At 55.8% G+C, this 15777-nt stretch overlaps 4 protein-coding genes across 4 annotated transcripts; 2 read left to right on the top strand and 2 right to left on the bottom strand.

The window, feature by feature from the left end:
- Positions 1-3153: 3153 nt before the first annotated feature.
- On the bottom strand, positions 3154-5215 carry GGS23DRAFT_479275 (uncharacterized protein). Its single transcript, XM_051514282.1, has 3 exons — positions 4856-5215; positions 3902-4800; positions 3154-3824 (listed from the first exon to the last, which is right to left on the bottom strand). The coding sequence occupies exons 1-3, from the start codon at positions 4858-4860 to the stop codon at positions 3241-3243; spliced, it is 1488 nt and encodes a 495-aa protein (XP_051372734.1). The 5' UTR covers positions 4861-5215; the 3' UTR covers positions 3154-3240.
- Positions 5216-6172: 957 nt separating this feature from the next.
- On the top strand, positions 6173-9453 carry GGS23DRAFT_562623 (uncharacterized protein). Its single transcript, XM_051516031.1, has 5 exons — positions 6173-6464; positions 6558-7129; positions 7215-7246; positions 7302-8568; positions 8672-9453. The coding sequence occupies exons 1-5, from the start codon at positions 6352-6354 to the stop codon at positions 8845-8847; spliced, it is 2160 nt and encodes a 719-aa protein (XP_051372733.1). The 5' UTR covers positions 6173-6351; the 3' UTR covers positions 8848-9453.
- On the top strand, positions 9286-9810 carry GGS23DRAFT_595674 (uncharacterized protein; the record flags this gene model as incomplete). The annotated part of the gene is made up of 1 exon (XM_051518351.1): positions 9286-9810. One exon carries the CDS (start codon positions 9286-9288, stop codon positions 9808-9810), a length of 525 nt encoding a protein of 174 aa, XP_051372732.1.
- Positions 9811-10275: 465 nt separating this feature from the next.
- On the bottom strand, positions 10276-11622 carry GGS23DRAFT_479221 (uncharacterized protein). Its single transcript, XM_051514281.1, has one exon. It carries the CDS (start codon positions 11302-11304, stop codon positions 10375-10377), a length of 930 nt encoding a protein of 309 aa, XP_051372731.1. The 5' UTR covers positions 11305-11622; the 3' UTR covers positions 10276-10374.
- Between the last annotated feature and the right edge of the window lie 4155 nt (positions 11623-15777).

Raw genomic sequence — 15777 nt, 5'->3', positions numbered from 1 at the left:
AAGGTGACTCAAGAGCCCTTTAGCGTATAGGCCCCATCCGTTCAGGATACGACATGGCGCCAAGCAGCTTAGGACTTCCAGAGCCGAGTTTTCCACTTCACAACCTTCCGGGTCGTAAGCCCCTTACGCCCCGGAGTTAGCTTAGGTCAAGAGGAGTGACGAGTCCTACAAGGCGGCCTAACCTAAAGATCGTATTGGTAGTCTCACGGTCGAAGGGGCGGCTGCTGCGCCTCCTAAATAGGAGCGATACCTACTTATCGCGACTAGAGGTAAGGTAGATAGTCGCAGGGGACCTCAGCCACGAAAACGGGATTAACTGGTAGGAATTCGGTGCTCCCGGGGCCTGTAGCTCATGGTACACATACCAGGGTGAAAAGGCGCCGTAGTTAGCCTTGCGAATATACTGCATTGTACAAATGAGCACATTGGTTACCGGTATGATATTACTGTAAATACAATATTACGGGGAGAAGCCAACTTCGAGCTTTAAGTTTCATTCAAAAATGCGCAGTGACTCATTGTTAATCTGGGAAGGGCATCCTTTGATCTTCTCACGCCAATTGCATTCGGACTTTGGTTACCTCAACCCCTCGACCTTTAGGGGAGACTCCATTAATACCGCCCAGTCACCATCACGGCCTCCGCCGGAAGCAAGCGAGTTATGTATATATCTGTCTCTCCGCTTATGCTACTAACATTATCGCTACCAGGTCCCCGTTGATGAATGAGCAGATTTAGCGTCGCTAATGAGTCCCGCAGACCTGACAGCTTTAGCATTTCAGCGCCCTTTTCGACGGTGAAATATATGCTATCTACATCCTCTTCATATAGGTAGATATATAACGGTCATTTCTAGTCATCATGTCATTCTTGGTAAAGTACCTCGACCAGGTAACGTCGAAATAGCCAACGTCAATATTCCCATAAATTCGTGACACTACTATAGACATGATCACTGCGACGTAAGGGATCAGCCTTTATAAGCCCACATACTACAAGTGGTAGAATACAGGCGTCTAAGTTTTACGCGATAGTCATAAGTCTGGTCCGCTTCGAAGCTGCCTTGGCTTAATAGTGGCTCGATTCCAACGTGCTACCCTGACGAAAGTTCAGCCCCTATACGCGGTTTAGAATCAAGACCCCAGAGCTAGACGAGATCTAGCAGTAAGGCACCGCGCCAAGAGAAGAGGGGTTCAAAACGCGACGAGGAACCAAAAAATAATAATTTCCGTGTCAGACGTGCGTAGTTGCGAAAGAGAGCGGGACAAGCGGTCATCGTGATGTTAATCAAGATAAGAATTAGTACTGGACTTCCAGAGATACTATAGCTGGAATGTACAAAAGCAGCAGCATATCTAATCAACATAAGTTTGAGCTACGTATATAATCTTCGTTTACTTTACGAACTGCTCGATACCTGATTCATGCTCTACTTTAGATGGCACACTCCAGAGCTAATTAAGGAGCTGACGAATGACCCAAAGCTGGATTAGTACGGAATCTATGCGTACGGGCGTCGCGCACTTCGTAAAGTAAACGAAGAGTATATGTCTTTAATTAGCTCTAAAGTGTACCATCTAAAGTACAGCGTAAACCAGGTGTCGAGCAATTCGTAAAGTAAACGAAGATTATAACATGCGTGGCTTGGATTTATGTTGATCAGGTACGCTGCTGTCTTCGTACATTCCGGTTATAGTTTCTCCGGAAGTCCATCACTAATTCTTATCTTGATTGACTTCACGATGCCCGGGCTCGCAACTGTCACGTAGCTAACTCAAGCGACGTCTGGTAGTATTATAGGTTGCGCGTAGAGGGAGCGTAGATAAGGAAAGATATCTTGACCGACTAGCTAAGAAGGAAATAGTCCAACTACTGCTGTTAGCTCGCGATAGGGAGTCGGCCCTGGTAAGCCCACGTACTACAAGTCGTAGAATGTAGGCGTCTACATTTTATTATGCGACAATTATATACTCCTGTAAACTACCAGGATAATCGCTCACACACAGGGAACCCAACAACGGTTCTGCTCGCAAGCCTGCCGTTAGTATTGGTCGCTTGGAGAGGATATCAAGGCTCAGCTTAATTCCTACTTAATACCTGAGCAGAGATATGTCCGATAACTTAATCCACTGGGACCATGTGCCATCGCATTTCTACTTCATTTGGTGAGAGAGGGAGTCGAGGTCGCACGACCGTTATCGCTCGACTGAGGGGCGCGGATACTGTAAAATAATATTACGCGGCCGGTTGAACCCCCCAGGTTCATGCTGTGTCCGGAATAAAACGGCGCAGATTATAATACTCCTCCCTATTTCTCTCAGCAGACAAGTAATCGAAAATGGTATTAATAAACATCGGAGGGTTGGCGAAGCGAGTCTAGAGGTCTTGCCCCGAGAGGTGCAGAGAACACTGTGCTCGCGGGGGCGTATGCACGGTAACAGACGCCAGTTTCAAGACAAGCAGATGGATCTCAACAGCTGAAATCCGGCATAGCGGATGCTTGACCGTCTTCGATTCGCATGTATAGCTAGAAGGGGGAGCGCTTGTCTTATGCAGGCTGTTATCACCACCCGGGCAGCGAGTGGGATAGAATAGCCCCCGGCTAAAATATAAACCCAGTCTCATCCTAGCGAGACGAACTGAAACGGATAGGAAGAAAGAAAAGAGAAAAGAAACACGGCTAGAGCGGTTGGGAGGGTTCTAAAAGGTTACAGATAAATTGACTTGGTCGCCAAGAAGAGATATTAGTTAAGACCATGTCCATATCAAAACACCGTTCGTCTCAAGAAAATGCGTTTCGGTGCTCTGTTCCTCGTCTCTGAGGAGGAGGTTTTGAGGGCCAATCCAAATTTGCGAATTCTCCGCTTGATTCACACCAAGACGTGCTTGTTGGCGCAGATTTATAGTATCATTATATGTCCAGCCGCTGGTGCGCGCAACAACCCGGAAGTCGTTGCTTCGCCCCAACTGAATAATTATACTGAATGCTAGACGTACTAGGGGGTAATAATGTACAGGCGCCCTAGTATCTGCTCCGTACCCGAATCTTATTGTGTGTATATACATACATACATGTCCCACGTAGAGAGTAGTAATATAGCCCTACATATCCCAATAGGAAGTGGAGGCGTCTACAAGTTCCCGTGGCGAGACTTATACATGTCACTTATCCTGACTATATTTCCGGCCCGCACCGTCGATCGCTTGCAACGTAGCAAAGACCCTAGTTGGCTGCCTGCTTTACCGCAGCCCGCCGAGGCGAACGCACTTGTCGACCCAGGTCTCCTTGGGCTTCTTCTTCTTCTGCGACACGCCCCACGTCCTCCACGTAGTATCGGTGGTGTTGGTGGTCTCGGTGCGCGCGGCCACCGACGGCGCCGGCGGCGGCGGCATCCGGAGGGCCGCGGCGTGCGGCGCCACCGTGAACGACTCGATCCGCGGGCCCTTGTAGAACCCGGACATGATCTGGCTCACGTAGAGCGAGTTGGTCGACCGCGAGGCCGCGTGCGAGGCCCGCGCCGGCCCGTCCCGCACGGCCGACTGCCGGGCGTCCGGAGCGGATACGGATGACGCAGCGTGGTGCTGTGGCTTCTCGGCCGCGTAGACGTCGTGGGGCTGCATGCTGTTGCGGTACTCGCCGTTTTCGGCCGCGTACGCGGCAGTCATGAGGTCGTCGATGATCTTGGACTCCGTCTTGGTGGCGGGCCCGCTCGCGGCTGCGTCGGGCTTATGGGATTTGTGTCCGCTCGCTGTTGCTGCCGCCTTCCGCTTCCGCAGGCACCGCCATATCAGGAATATCAGCGCGGCTACGATCACCACCACCCCTGTCGTGCACCAAGGTGTGGTTAGCATACGCGTAAACGATCGGAGGAGGCCTGGCTTTGCGCCGAGGCAGTCTTACCGAGTACACCGAAGGCTATAGCTCCATCCCGAGCTGAGTCTGACCCGCCCGACCCTCCTGACTGCGCTGGCAGAGGCTCTTGGCCGCTGGCAAGGCTCGGCGTAGCGCTGGCCCCCTCAGAGGTGCTCTGAGCGGGCGGGCTTGTGCTCGTAGAAACCGTGGTAGGTAGCGCCGGATCCGCAACAGACACGCTGGTGCTCGTGATCAATGTCGTCCTCGAAGAAGAGACCTGAGCAGGAACACTGACGCCGGTCGTCTGTATAGACGAGATCTGAGTAGATACCGCGGTGCTTCCCGTTGTGGTTGTTTGGGAAGGAGGAACTAAGACGGGGACATTGCTGCTCGTAGTCGAGGTGGTTTGGGAGGATGGAACCTGGATGACTGGAACACTACTGCTTGTTGTTGAGGTCGTTTCCGATGGTGAGGTCTGAAGAGGTGGGTTCTGAGTAGGCACAGAGATGCTTGTTGTGGTAAGTGTCGTTTGCGTAGAGGGGTCCGGAAGAAGCACGCTAGCACTGGTAGTCGACGTTGTTGTCACGGACGATTGCTGCGTAGTCACGATGGTGCTGCTGCTTGTGGTCGTTGTCGTTTGCAGGGCCGGATCCTGAGTGGGAGCTTCTGGTATGGCGGGTGTGGTCTGTACGGGCTCCGTAGGACTCGGCAGAATCGACGTAGGATCCGTATTCACAGGAGCCTCAGGTAGAGGCGGTGGAGGAGGGGGAGGGGGTGGAGGAGGTGGAGGAAATGTATCCGCCGTCGGCGATGGCGTATCTGGCCCCCCCTCTGACTCCCCGTCCGAGTCTGAACCGGAGTCTATATCGTCTGCGACATCTGGAAGATCGTCGCGAATAAATATGTGCAAACCATTCGCGCGGGTGCGCCACTGGCGAGAAGCAGTGCTTCGGTGATAGAGTCAGACTTTAAACCGGATCCTTCAACCGATCGAAAACTTACCGCATTTTGACGCTGTGACAGAAGAGCTTTAAACTACAACACGGACTTTATTGAAGAGAGGACAGAAAAGAGATTGCGCACAATTAACGGTCGTGAAGGTAGATGTCGTTAAACAGGCCCAGCCATAAACAGCAAATAGTGAGGGCGCAGCCCGGAAAGGGAAAGGAAGTGAGGTGATACGATAGAGAGAAACTACCACATGCACCCGGCTGAGAAGGGATCGAGAGGTAACAACTCTTCGCAATATTCCATCACCTTTAAATGACGAGTCGCACCCGCAAGTATTACCCAAGTTCCATCGCTATCTCGTCTCCAGTCTGGGGACAGCGAAAACTCGACCCGGGAGAGCACTGACTCTAACGACGAGGCGTTTCAAAGCTTTGGCCGCCGACGGCGATGTGCTTGGCGCCAAGCGTGACGAGGTCGATAGCTCATTCGCTGCAAGTCAAGACGACGCCGTTTCACCAGCTTAATTTTAGACATTATGAAGCTTAGTGGGTGGTCTGGGGCCGCGATGTTCTTGTTCTCTGGTTATTTTTGGCCCTGGATCTACCGCCCCGTGTGATAGTCGACCAGAGCCAACCCGAAAAGGGGCGTAACCCCAAACCCGCTGGGTCTCATCGACGCTCTTGAGCGATTTAATGCTAGCAAGAAACAAATCAGAGAGAAGGCCGGGGACGGACAGAATGTGTGAACTCGCGTCAAGATTCCCAATCTTCCCATCCACCAGAGATGTACCTAATACCGAGATGCGAAGGACCCGACCCGTCCGTTAGTCATGGTCACGCAACCCCATTCCGCGTGATTTCGTATCGGAACCTGTCGAGCTGAGATAACCTATAACGGTGTGTTTTCGTATAGGAAGCAATGGAGTTGCGAGTTGACGACTGGCTGGCACAAGCGCGGAGGATCGAAGGTAGGTAAGTCGATCCCTCCGCAGAGCGCACTGGCCAAGTGCGGGTCTGGGAATGAGAGCAGTTTCGCTGCTCGCGTCGGCTGGGATGCTGGGAGGTATCCTGGCAGGTCGATTCAGCAAGGAAGCAATTGTCATCACCTCGTGGTTTTGGGGAATATTACCCGCGAATTGCCAGCTTGCGTGAGAGGAGCACGAGGGAAGCTGGGTAGAATTTCCAGGCTATAAAAGAGTAGGTATATAATACTCGCAATACCTACCTATAAGGGATATATACTCGATATATATATACACACATACATATATACATATATGTATGCACTTACCGAACTGGACGTCTCGGGGTCTCGGATGGTCGGATGGTCGGGTTTAGGAAATCGGGATGGTGACGCAACCCCGTTTCTGGCTTACCTCTCCCTCTTCTCTCTCTCTCTCTCTCTATCTCCCCTCTGTCTTCTTTATCCGTGGCCCGGAGCTCCTTTTAACACTATTCTTACTATGTCTCACCACCTGCACCAACACCAACACCGTTAGAATTGGTTAACGTCAAGCCCCTTGACGCCACTTGGCAGAATACCACCCAATGGCACTGCAGGAGGACGCGCCGGCGATCGCTCCGAGGCAGCGTCCGGTGCCTCCGCCGAACCGCCGCCGGGACAAGCCTCAGCTGTCCTGTAATCTATGTAGACGGCGCAAGTATGTCCTAGCCGATGTCCCTCGAGTTCCTGTTCCTTGAGACGTAGAATAAGAATAGAAAAACCCTTAGTACTCCTCGCTCACCTCGTCTAGAGTAAAATGTGACCGCCAGCAACCTTGCAAGACGTGCACGCTTCGCGGCCTGGGCGCCTCTTGCTTTTACCCCTCCGATATCCGGGCGTCGCGCTTATCGGACCGGGAGCCGGGCTCGTCTGCTACGGTGCAGAGCCGTGTCCGCGAACTCGAGGGTCTTGTGCACGCTCTGATACAGCGGACTGGTGTGAAACCCCTGTCGCCGAATACGACTGCGGACCTCGAAGGCTCCCTCGACGCCGATGTCCCTGCGGCGGACACATCCGGGGAGCCGTCCGACTCCGGCACCCTGACCAACACTCCCGCCGGGCCCAGTTACGCCGATGGCGCGCATTGGACTGCTCTCCTGGACGGCATCTCCGAGCTGAAGGAGTACCTCCAAGAGAACAACGAGGCAGGCTATCACTACCACATCCCTCCGCACGTCATGCCCGACTATGGGCCCAGCCCAGAGCTCTTGTACGGCCGCTTCACCCAGGCCACGAAGGGGGAGATCTTGAGTACGGTGCCGAAGAAACCCGTTGCGGATCGGTTGATATCGAAATTCTTCGGCTTGATCGATCTAGCTCCAGGTTCGTAAACCACCCCTTCTCCTACCCCGCTTAGCTCACTACCCGTCGGAAAGCTCCTGATGCGTCGGTGCTGATATTGTAACAGCCCTCTTGCATAGTGGTCAGTTTATTCATCAGGTAAGACGACTCGATCGCCACTACCCTTCTCTCTCGCGCTGACGGCTGCGATGAGTACGAATCGTTCTATGCGGACCCATACTCGGCCCCCATCATGTGGGTGGGTCTCCTATTCGCTATTATGTGTGTTGCGACGATGCTCTCGATGCCACATACCGGACAGGACCCGGACTCTGACGTCCAGGATGTCGAGAGCGCGATCATCGTGAAGGTGTATCGGGAGAAGATCATCCAATGCCTCACCCTAGGGAGGTATACCAGAGGCGGCCCCTATGTCTTAGAAACCTTCCTCGTCTATATTGCTTCGGAGCACCTGCTACGGGAAGACGCTGAGTTTGGGACTCACATCCTGTTGGGCATGATCCTACAAATCTCCATGCGGATGGGTTACCACAGAGATCCTAAGAACTTTCCGGTCCTATCGCCTTTCGAGGGTGAGATGAGGAGGCGAATATGGGCCGCCTTACACCAGGCGAGTCTCGTTTTCGCGTCGCAGATGGGCCTGCCCAGTATGTTCAGGGCGCGGCAGATCGACACAGAGGAACCGCGAAATCTGATAGACTCAGATTTTGATGAAACCACCGCCGTGCTGCCGCCGTCGCGACCCGAAACCGAGATGACGCCGATTCTCTACGTCATCGTTCGGGGTCGCGTCGCCTCTCTCTGGGAGCAAGTTCGTGACATAGCAGTCGATACCAGGCTTCATAAATACGACGAGATTCTGGCCATGGATCGCAGGATGCAAGCGGAGCGACAGCGCCTACCCGAGACCCTTCGCGCACGGCCCATAGAGAAATCCATCACGGACCACCCGCAGATAATTATGCAGAGGATATGGCTAGAGATCTGTTTCCTCCGGTTGAAAGCCGTGCTGCACAAGAAGTACTTCATGGCGCCTCCTCACCTCCATCAGCGCTACAGCTACTCGCGGCACGTCTGCCTCAGGTCGGCCCTGAAAATCCTCGAGTACCAGCACATCGTCTACGAGAAGGTACAGCCCGACCACTTGCTGTACGAGGTTCGCTGGAAGCTTTCGTCCGTGATGAACAACGAGTTCCTCCTGGCGACTAGCATTCTGTGCGCCTACGTCAAGCAGGTCTGCTCCGCTCCCGAGAGCACGGTCGAGTGCATAGACACGCAGGAGGTCAGCGAAGCCCTCACACAGTCGCTAGACGATTGGCATCGTTTTAGTGCCACGTCGAGGTACGCTCGGACAGCGATCAAGGCCATTCGTCTAGTTCTCGGGATCGCAGGCACACCTACGGAGAGTCCCCCTGCTAACACGGAGGAGGAGGAGCTGAGCCGACTGCTCTCTTTTCAAGGTAGGCTTCCTCCCGCGGACACGCCCGTTCGAATCAGTCGATGCCTTCTGATGCGCGCTAGATTATCTGGGTCATTACTCTCGAATGAACTAACTCGACGCAGAACCCCTTCTCTTGGATTTCAACCTCCCGTTCACATTCGAGGGGGAATATAACGGAAGCAGCTCGAAATCTATCAGCGAACCCGAGCAAGAGATGACCTCGTTCGCCCCAATGCCGGCATCCAATGATGACTGGGCAAACCTATTCCCACGGGTTCCCACTCGTGCGTCAGATTGAGTCGAAGTCGTCTTACGTAGAATCGCATGGTTACATATCGAAGACATCAACTGTTGCAACAGTCCTACATGTCATTTTCTTCGCTAAGTCTAGCATCTAGTAGTAGCTGGCTCCCCAGGACGGGGAGCAGAAACAATCCCTTTGTGCCCGGACCTTGTGGTCTGGGCCTTGTATCTGAGCATGGCCGCTCAGTGCCAACAAAGTGGCCCTTGGATAACAGCGATCAAGAGTGCCCACAGACTTAATTGGGGGTTTGGTGGTGCTTCGTATACGGACGCCGGACCAGAAGATCCTCAAACTCCAAACGAAAATCACCTCCTGCATCTCCTCGTACCAACCGACGCACCCACCCGAACGCGAAGGCCACTCCACTCTACTCACCCCTCGACCATACGCATACACTTAGGGTAGGTACCCAGGGCCGGCCCCGAGGAACCCATGGCGCTCTCACTCAGCACGACGCCGCGGACGCTCCCGGACCTGCAGGCCGCGCTGCGGCTTCCGACGGAGGCGGCGGCAACAGCCCTCGTCGGCGAGGACGCGGTCAAGGAGGCGTTCCGGCGGTACGCGAACCTGTGCCTGTCGGCGGGGTTGCCGGGGCAGGCGGTGCCGACGGGGCGGGCGGTGCAGCGGTACCTGACGGGGCGGGCGGTGGAGGGCCGGGGGGCGGCGGCGCTGGACGGCGCCGTCGCCGCCGACTGCCACGCGCGGCCCTACGACGTGCTGCCGCACGCCGCGCGCTTCGTGCTCGCCGCCGCCCTCTTCCTGAACACCCCCTCCGGCCGCCCCTACGACGTCGGCCCCCCCGCCGCCCACCCGCCCCCCGACGCGGACCTCGACCGCTGCGACCGCCTCGTCCGCCTCCTCGGATTCCTCGCCCAGCAGAACCGCGAAAACAGGGACAGGCTCAAGCGCTTGCGCGCGGAAAGACTTGCGCGCGGCCGCGGCGCCGCGGAGAGCTAGGCGAGATTCCCCCCGGGGGTTCTGGCCGTGAGAGAATTCTGTGGGAGTAGTTAGATAGATGTAGCTTGACGAAACAAAAAAAAAACAAACAAAAAAACGGAGATTCGTCGTATAAATACGTCCTTTTGACCTAGACTTGATGATATGTGATGTCTCCCCTCTCGGGCGGTGAGCAAGCCAAGGGCGCTGTTCTTTGTAAAGAAACTAGAATTTCATGTCAATAGACTATGCGCGAAGTCGTTGAGCGTAAGGCGGAATTTGGATTGTAAAAGGGGCTCTGGTATTGTACCGCCGCTGCAGGCGGCCTAGAAAGGAATTGGGGCTGGAGATGAGATATATACAGCGCTCTTCCGCCCCAACCGACCATTAACGAGGACTCAACATATACCGAGGAGGGGCTGTAGTAGCATGGTATACTCGTATAGATTCTCCCGACGGCCGTCTCCCTAACTCCGAGCCATCATCATGCATTGTTATACTCATCTTATCGTCTCCCTTCCACACCTACCCTCTTAGCTCATTCCCATCCCCAACACAAACCGCCGCCTCCTCCCCGGGGGTGTGTTACGTCAGCTCGTGCCCTCGCAGCACCCCCGGCGCGACCCACCACGAGCGCGGGAACCCCATCCCCCACTTGGCGACGAGGCCGGCGAGCTCCTCGCGGCGGCCGGGCACGACGTTGACGAAGACGCGGTCGCCGCCGCTCATGCGCGGCTCCGAGTGGACGGCGCCGCGGTCCTGGCCGATGCGGAAGACGGCGCACGCACCGGCGCCGGCCTCGACGCGGCCCAGCGGCTCGAGCTCCGTCGCGAGGCGCTCGCGCACCGCGTCCGCAGCCGAGGCGCACCCGACACACCGCACCGACGTGCAGGCGTGGTCGGTGGCGAGGGCGCGCCGGGCCGCCCGCGATGTTGCACGCGCAGCAGCCTGGTGCTCCGCGGGGATGAACTGCGTCGAGGGGCCGAGGAGCGTCGCGCACAGCTTCCAGTCCGTCTGTAGGGCGAGCGCAGGCTTCTGAGACTTCCTCCGCATCAGGATCCTCGGTATCCTGCCGCCGCTACCTTTACTCGACGAGGGCGGCGGCGGCGCCAGCGGGGCCCGTAAGCCGCCGCTGGGGCCATTGGCGAAGAAGAGGTCGTCGGCGTGCCAGCGGGGCTTGTCGAACTCGGCGGTGGCTTTGGTGGCGCGGATGGTGAGCCAGTAGTGGTGCAGGCCGTTCTTCGCGAGCAGGTCGTTGGCGAAGGCCAGGAAGGGGAGCAGCACCGGCAGCAGGGAGGTCGAGAGCGCCGCGGCAGCCCATTCGTCGAGGCTCGGCGGCAGGTCGTCTGACTGGGAGAGCAGCGGCCCACAATAGCTCCAGAAGGCGTCCGTCTTGACTGATAAACCGTCGTCGCCGTCGTCGTGGCCCTTCCCTGGATATGGAGGCGGGGGAGGCTGTGATGTACGGTAGTCGAAGAACTCGAAGCTTGCTGACGTCTTGAGTCCGTCCTTCATGGTTGAGCAAGGACGGCGGTTGGTCGGGTGTGCTGGAGAGGTAAGTTGGGTTGAGGTTGGGTTCACTTGAGCTGCCCAGTCGAGGTACCTACGCGGGACCGTAGGCAAACCCAAGCCGCTAATATATACCAGGGGGCCGTCCTGATCAAGTATAGCGACCTGACGGATCAGGAATAGATGGTCGCTTCTCCAAACGGATCGAGGTTCCGGCGGGAGGTTGTGGTGATGGTGGGCAAGACGGGCAAGTTGTCGTAGGAGAAGCTGGACAGGTGCCAAGGGGGACCAGCCTTGGGTACGATTAGTCCGGGTCTGGGAATTCTGGCTCACGTATTATATAGGGAAACAGGAATCGGCGGTCCAACAGAAGGCATCGAAAGGCGCATCGGCCCGTCGACTGATCTGCTTGCCTGGGCACATGGAGGGCTACTCAATGCGAGAGAGGGCTAAGAAGGGCACCGCATTGCTACCTCGAAACGGGGGAGGGCGAATCAGCAGCTCGTCGACGTCCCCCGACCCAACCCCCCTGTCGACGAATCGCGGAAACGTGGGAGACCCAATGTCGCGCCGGGTGGCGCTGGTGGTGCAGGCAGCAGGCACGCATTGGCTGCACAACCCGGAACCGACCAGAGCTCGATATTAAGCGAAGACGCGGACAGGGAGAAGGGGGAGGAGGAAGAGGAGGAGGAGGACGTGGAGCTGTGCGTCTGCTTTTTCGTCTGCTCTCTGGCCCGAATCTCCCTCTCGCTCTCCCCGGCTGCACGTCTGCGAAAAGGGCACAGCGGGATGTCGTCCTGATAGGCAGACCGAAGGGCGACGTAGGTATGTAGGCATGGAGCGATGGATGGGGGTTTGGACGTGGGCCCATGAGAGAGAGCGAGAGAGGAGGCCGAGTGCCTGGGCGCCGCATTGGCCTACCGAACGCAGTCGGCACGTGGGATTAATCCTGTCATTTTTTGGCGTGGCGCACCTACGGCCACGAGTACATCGCCTACGAGGTCCCTCTACCTCTGGCACCTGAGGTGGGCACCTAACCAGGCACCCAAGGTCACACCTATAGGCAGGTACCCACTGTGTACCCAGTACCTGCCTGCCCAGGTACCTCCTAATATCACGTTCTATTTCCCGATGCATTCTGCGCATCGCGATAGGCAGGCGCCTTGGGCACTGGAGCGCATTGTGGTATGCACATGCTGTATAAGTACCTAATGCACATATATTATGTGCTGTATGTAGAGGCAAGTGTGGGGTACGGATGATACCCTCCTTGGGTACCTCCATGTACATTGGGTGCCTGACGTACCTACATCCGTACCAGACATCCCAGTTGGGTACCTCCCCTTTACCTCCTAGTGGTGCTTGTGGGCATAGAGATTACATAAATCACAATAGCATGGGCTGGGTGGATGGACCACATTCCGGACCAACCCACGCCGTGCGAAACCCAAGAACATACGTCTTTATTTATTTATTTTTATTTTTTATTTTTTATTTTTTTTCACCTCGTCCCCCCCCTCTCCCCCAGAAGCCATTCCTCCTACGCACCCACCCGGCCTGCCACAACCGCGTCACCTTCTCCTCTCTAACAGACGACGGAGCACGATACGCCTCCGACTCCGCCAGCTTCCCCGGCGGGGAGCTTCGTGCGGCTTTCAGCCCTCTTTTTCTCTAGTTAGATAGCCCGCGTCGCCTCCGAGCCTGAGGACCGACCCCTTTCTGCGCCGAGCTTTTCGCGATGATGTCGATCCCCGCCGTACCACGGTGAACTGAAAAAGCAGATCAGGATCTGCTCGACAGGGTCATCCGTAAAGTGAGCCTGCTTAGACTGGCGATCTGTCGAGATCGACGGCGTTATGCCGGAGGTTGTCGTTGCTGACCGCGCTCTCGACCGCCCAGATCGACCGGGGTGGGCTCTCTTCGGCCGAGAGACTCGGCGAGCCCCGATAGCTAGCCGACGCAGCGGAAAGGCTCCCTCAAAGCACCAGCAACACTCCCGCATTTTCCCTCTCTCCTTAGCCGTCCTCTCTGGCTCCCTCTCTGGCTCCTATGTTCCTTTGGGGGGCATTTCCCGGGCCATCGCAGTCCAGGAAAGCGGCATCAGGCAGTTGTTGGGATACACGGCCCATCGCGTATCATTAAGCAACCTTGACACCTAAGGACAGAGGGTAGGTTGTCCCTGATAACAAGCTTGTAACTAAACAATCTCGAAGTCAACATGTCTCTATCTTTACTCATATAGGGACGACCGCTATTCTAGTCGATGTCGCAGTCGCAATATGTAGACACGATGGCCGCGATAGTCTGTCATAGAAAGCCCACTGCTGCTTCCCTGGGCTTCATCTACTTACTCTCGTGGGGGCCATTTACCAGGAGCATCACTTCCGTACCCTCCTGCGGAACCAGACGATCGGCCGCAGCGGATTATAGCGAATGTCAGCGATGCCTTCGCGAATTTCAACAACCTCAGTCCTGTCACCTTGACCCCTTATTCAGCTTGCCCGTAGAGTGGCACGCCAAGATTTTTCCTACCGGGCATTGATTGCCCGAGTCTCGGGGGATGCTTGCTGCGCGGGAAACGTCGCAGATATCAAGGCTAAGTAGAGCTTCCCCCGACCCTTTCTTTCGCGGCTCAGCTTAAAGCGCCGGGCCAGAGAGGAGGGGTGGTCGCCCCCTGTGAGGTCATGTCTTCCTACGAGAGGCGATGCATAGAGAAGCTATGCGAGACAGGGTCTGTTCTGTTGGAAGCTAGTAGCCATTGTGAATGGGAGCGAGGGGACGGCGGCTGGGCATGTGTGCGCTCTCTCTAGCTGTCTAAGGTTGTGTCCCGCACGAGTGCTGACAAGGCGAGGCAGCGTTTCACGTCTGATTTCGCTACCGCTTCTCCGGGTCGCGTACGCAAAACCCGTCCCTTGGTGCTTTACACGGAAAGCGTCGGCGGGGATGCGTATGTATGTATGCATATATGTGTAGGCATGTCTATGACTACTAGTTAAGTATGTATGTATCTACCTATATTCATCCCTTTCACACACCTGCTTCCTGCTCAGTTCGTCTGTAAACCTTCCTGTCTACGTGCTCCACCGCCAGGAGGAGAACCCACCGTAAACAATCTGCTCGTCATTTCTTCCGTCGCTGTACGGCTGGTACCGAGTCCCGGTGTCAGAGCCAGCCGGGGGGATAAGGGGTTGATGCGCTGCCACGTGTGGTTTCAAGGGGGTAGGATAAGGGGGTGGGACGGTCAAGGCGAGAAGGGGGCAGACTAGATATTGGCAACCCTACTCATACATATACTAGTACACATAATGTACGCACACATATACGATAGGTACATAATTACTGGCGTGAATATGTCCAGGGATCTTGTCAGCCCAATCGTCCACACATACATGGTATTCCCCTACGGAGAAAAACAAGCTTAATACAAATGCCACCCTAATCAAACAATATATAACCCGACCCCGTCGATACCAGGGGTTACAACAGTAGAGTATCAGTCTCCTAGTGTATGCATATAAGGCTATGAATTCGCGAATACCGTCACATCAAAATATGAATGCAGCGCCATCGTCCGCCCAGAGTACACAGCCGTGTAGACGAGAAAATCGGGGGGGAAGGGGGAGCAATCGAATTGCTGATGTGCGCGATCAAGAGACCTCACACCATCGCCTACGGCGCATTCGTGCGCAGCAGCGCGGCTCTTTAGCGAGACGGACGGGCAGGCGAGATTGTCACATGGTGCCCTTGTCGGGCGGCAGTAGGTGCATTCGCACTGGTCGGAACGGGGTCCTAGGAGGCTGCTCTGCGCGGCCGCGACCTGCTGGAGGAGGAGCTAGTGTCGACCGACGGGGCCAACATTCCATCGAGGACGCTTTGCGGGCAGGCGACTATATACTCATATGCACTACCTACCTATCGCGTTGGTCCTCGCCAGGTCTCCCCCAGCCAAGCCACCCGCCGCGCCTATCGACTCCCGCGGGCGGTCGGCGGCTGGTAGCAGACAGAGCTGCCCGCGGGCCTCTGGACGCGGCCGCAGAAGATTCAGCGCGTTTCACGATCTCTCTCTCTCTCTCTCTCTCTCTCTCTCTCTCTCTCTCTCTTTCTCTCTCTCTCTCTCCTAGGGCTGCGCCCCCTCCCCCCCCCCCGGGCGCCAAAACAGCGCTTAGGAACCGGTGCTGGACTTGTCCATAATATACGGAGTATACATACATACCCTGTGCAAATACATACCTGCGTAGTATTTCGCCAAGCCGAGTATACCTACCAACCAAATTCCTTTAGAACATGGCATAGCAACAATCCAGGTTTTCGTCATTGCTCCGTTGCTACCAACAAAACTGCCTTTCTCTCTCTCTCCCGTCTGTCCATCTGCCTGTGTTAGATCGTGTTTTCAGGAGCTTTTTACGCGGCAGACATCATCACCGGGGGATGGACGCCCCCCCCTGGGCCGCGCCCTACTTACTCTGGCTCTCTTTGGGG

The sequence above is a fragment of the Durotheca rogersii genome, assembly GCF_024521655.1.
Source record: "Durotheca rogersii strain YMJ 92031201 chromosome Unknown GGS23scaffold_7, whole genome shotgun sequence".
Classification (NCBI taxonomy): Eukaryota; Fungi; Ascomycota; class Sordariomycetes; order Xylariales; family Xylariaceae; genus Durotheca; species Durotheca rogersii.
The sequence above is the reverse complement of the archived record's forward strand: the minus strand, read 5'-3'. Positions and strand labels throughout refer to the sequence as shown.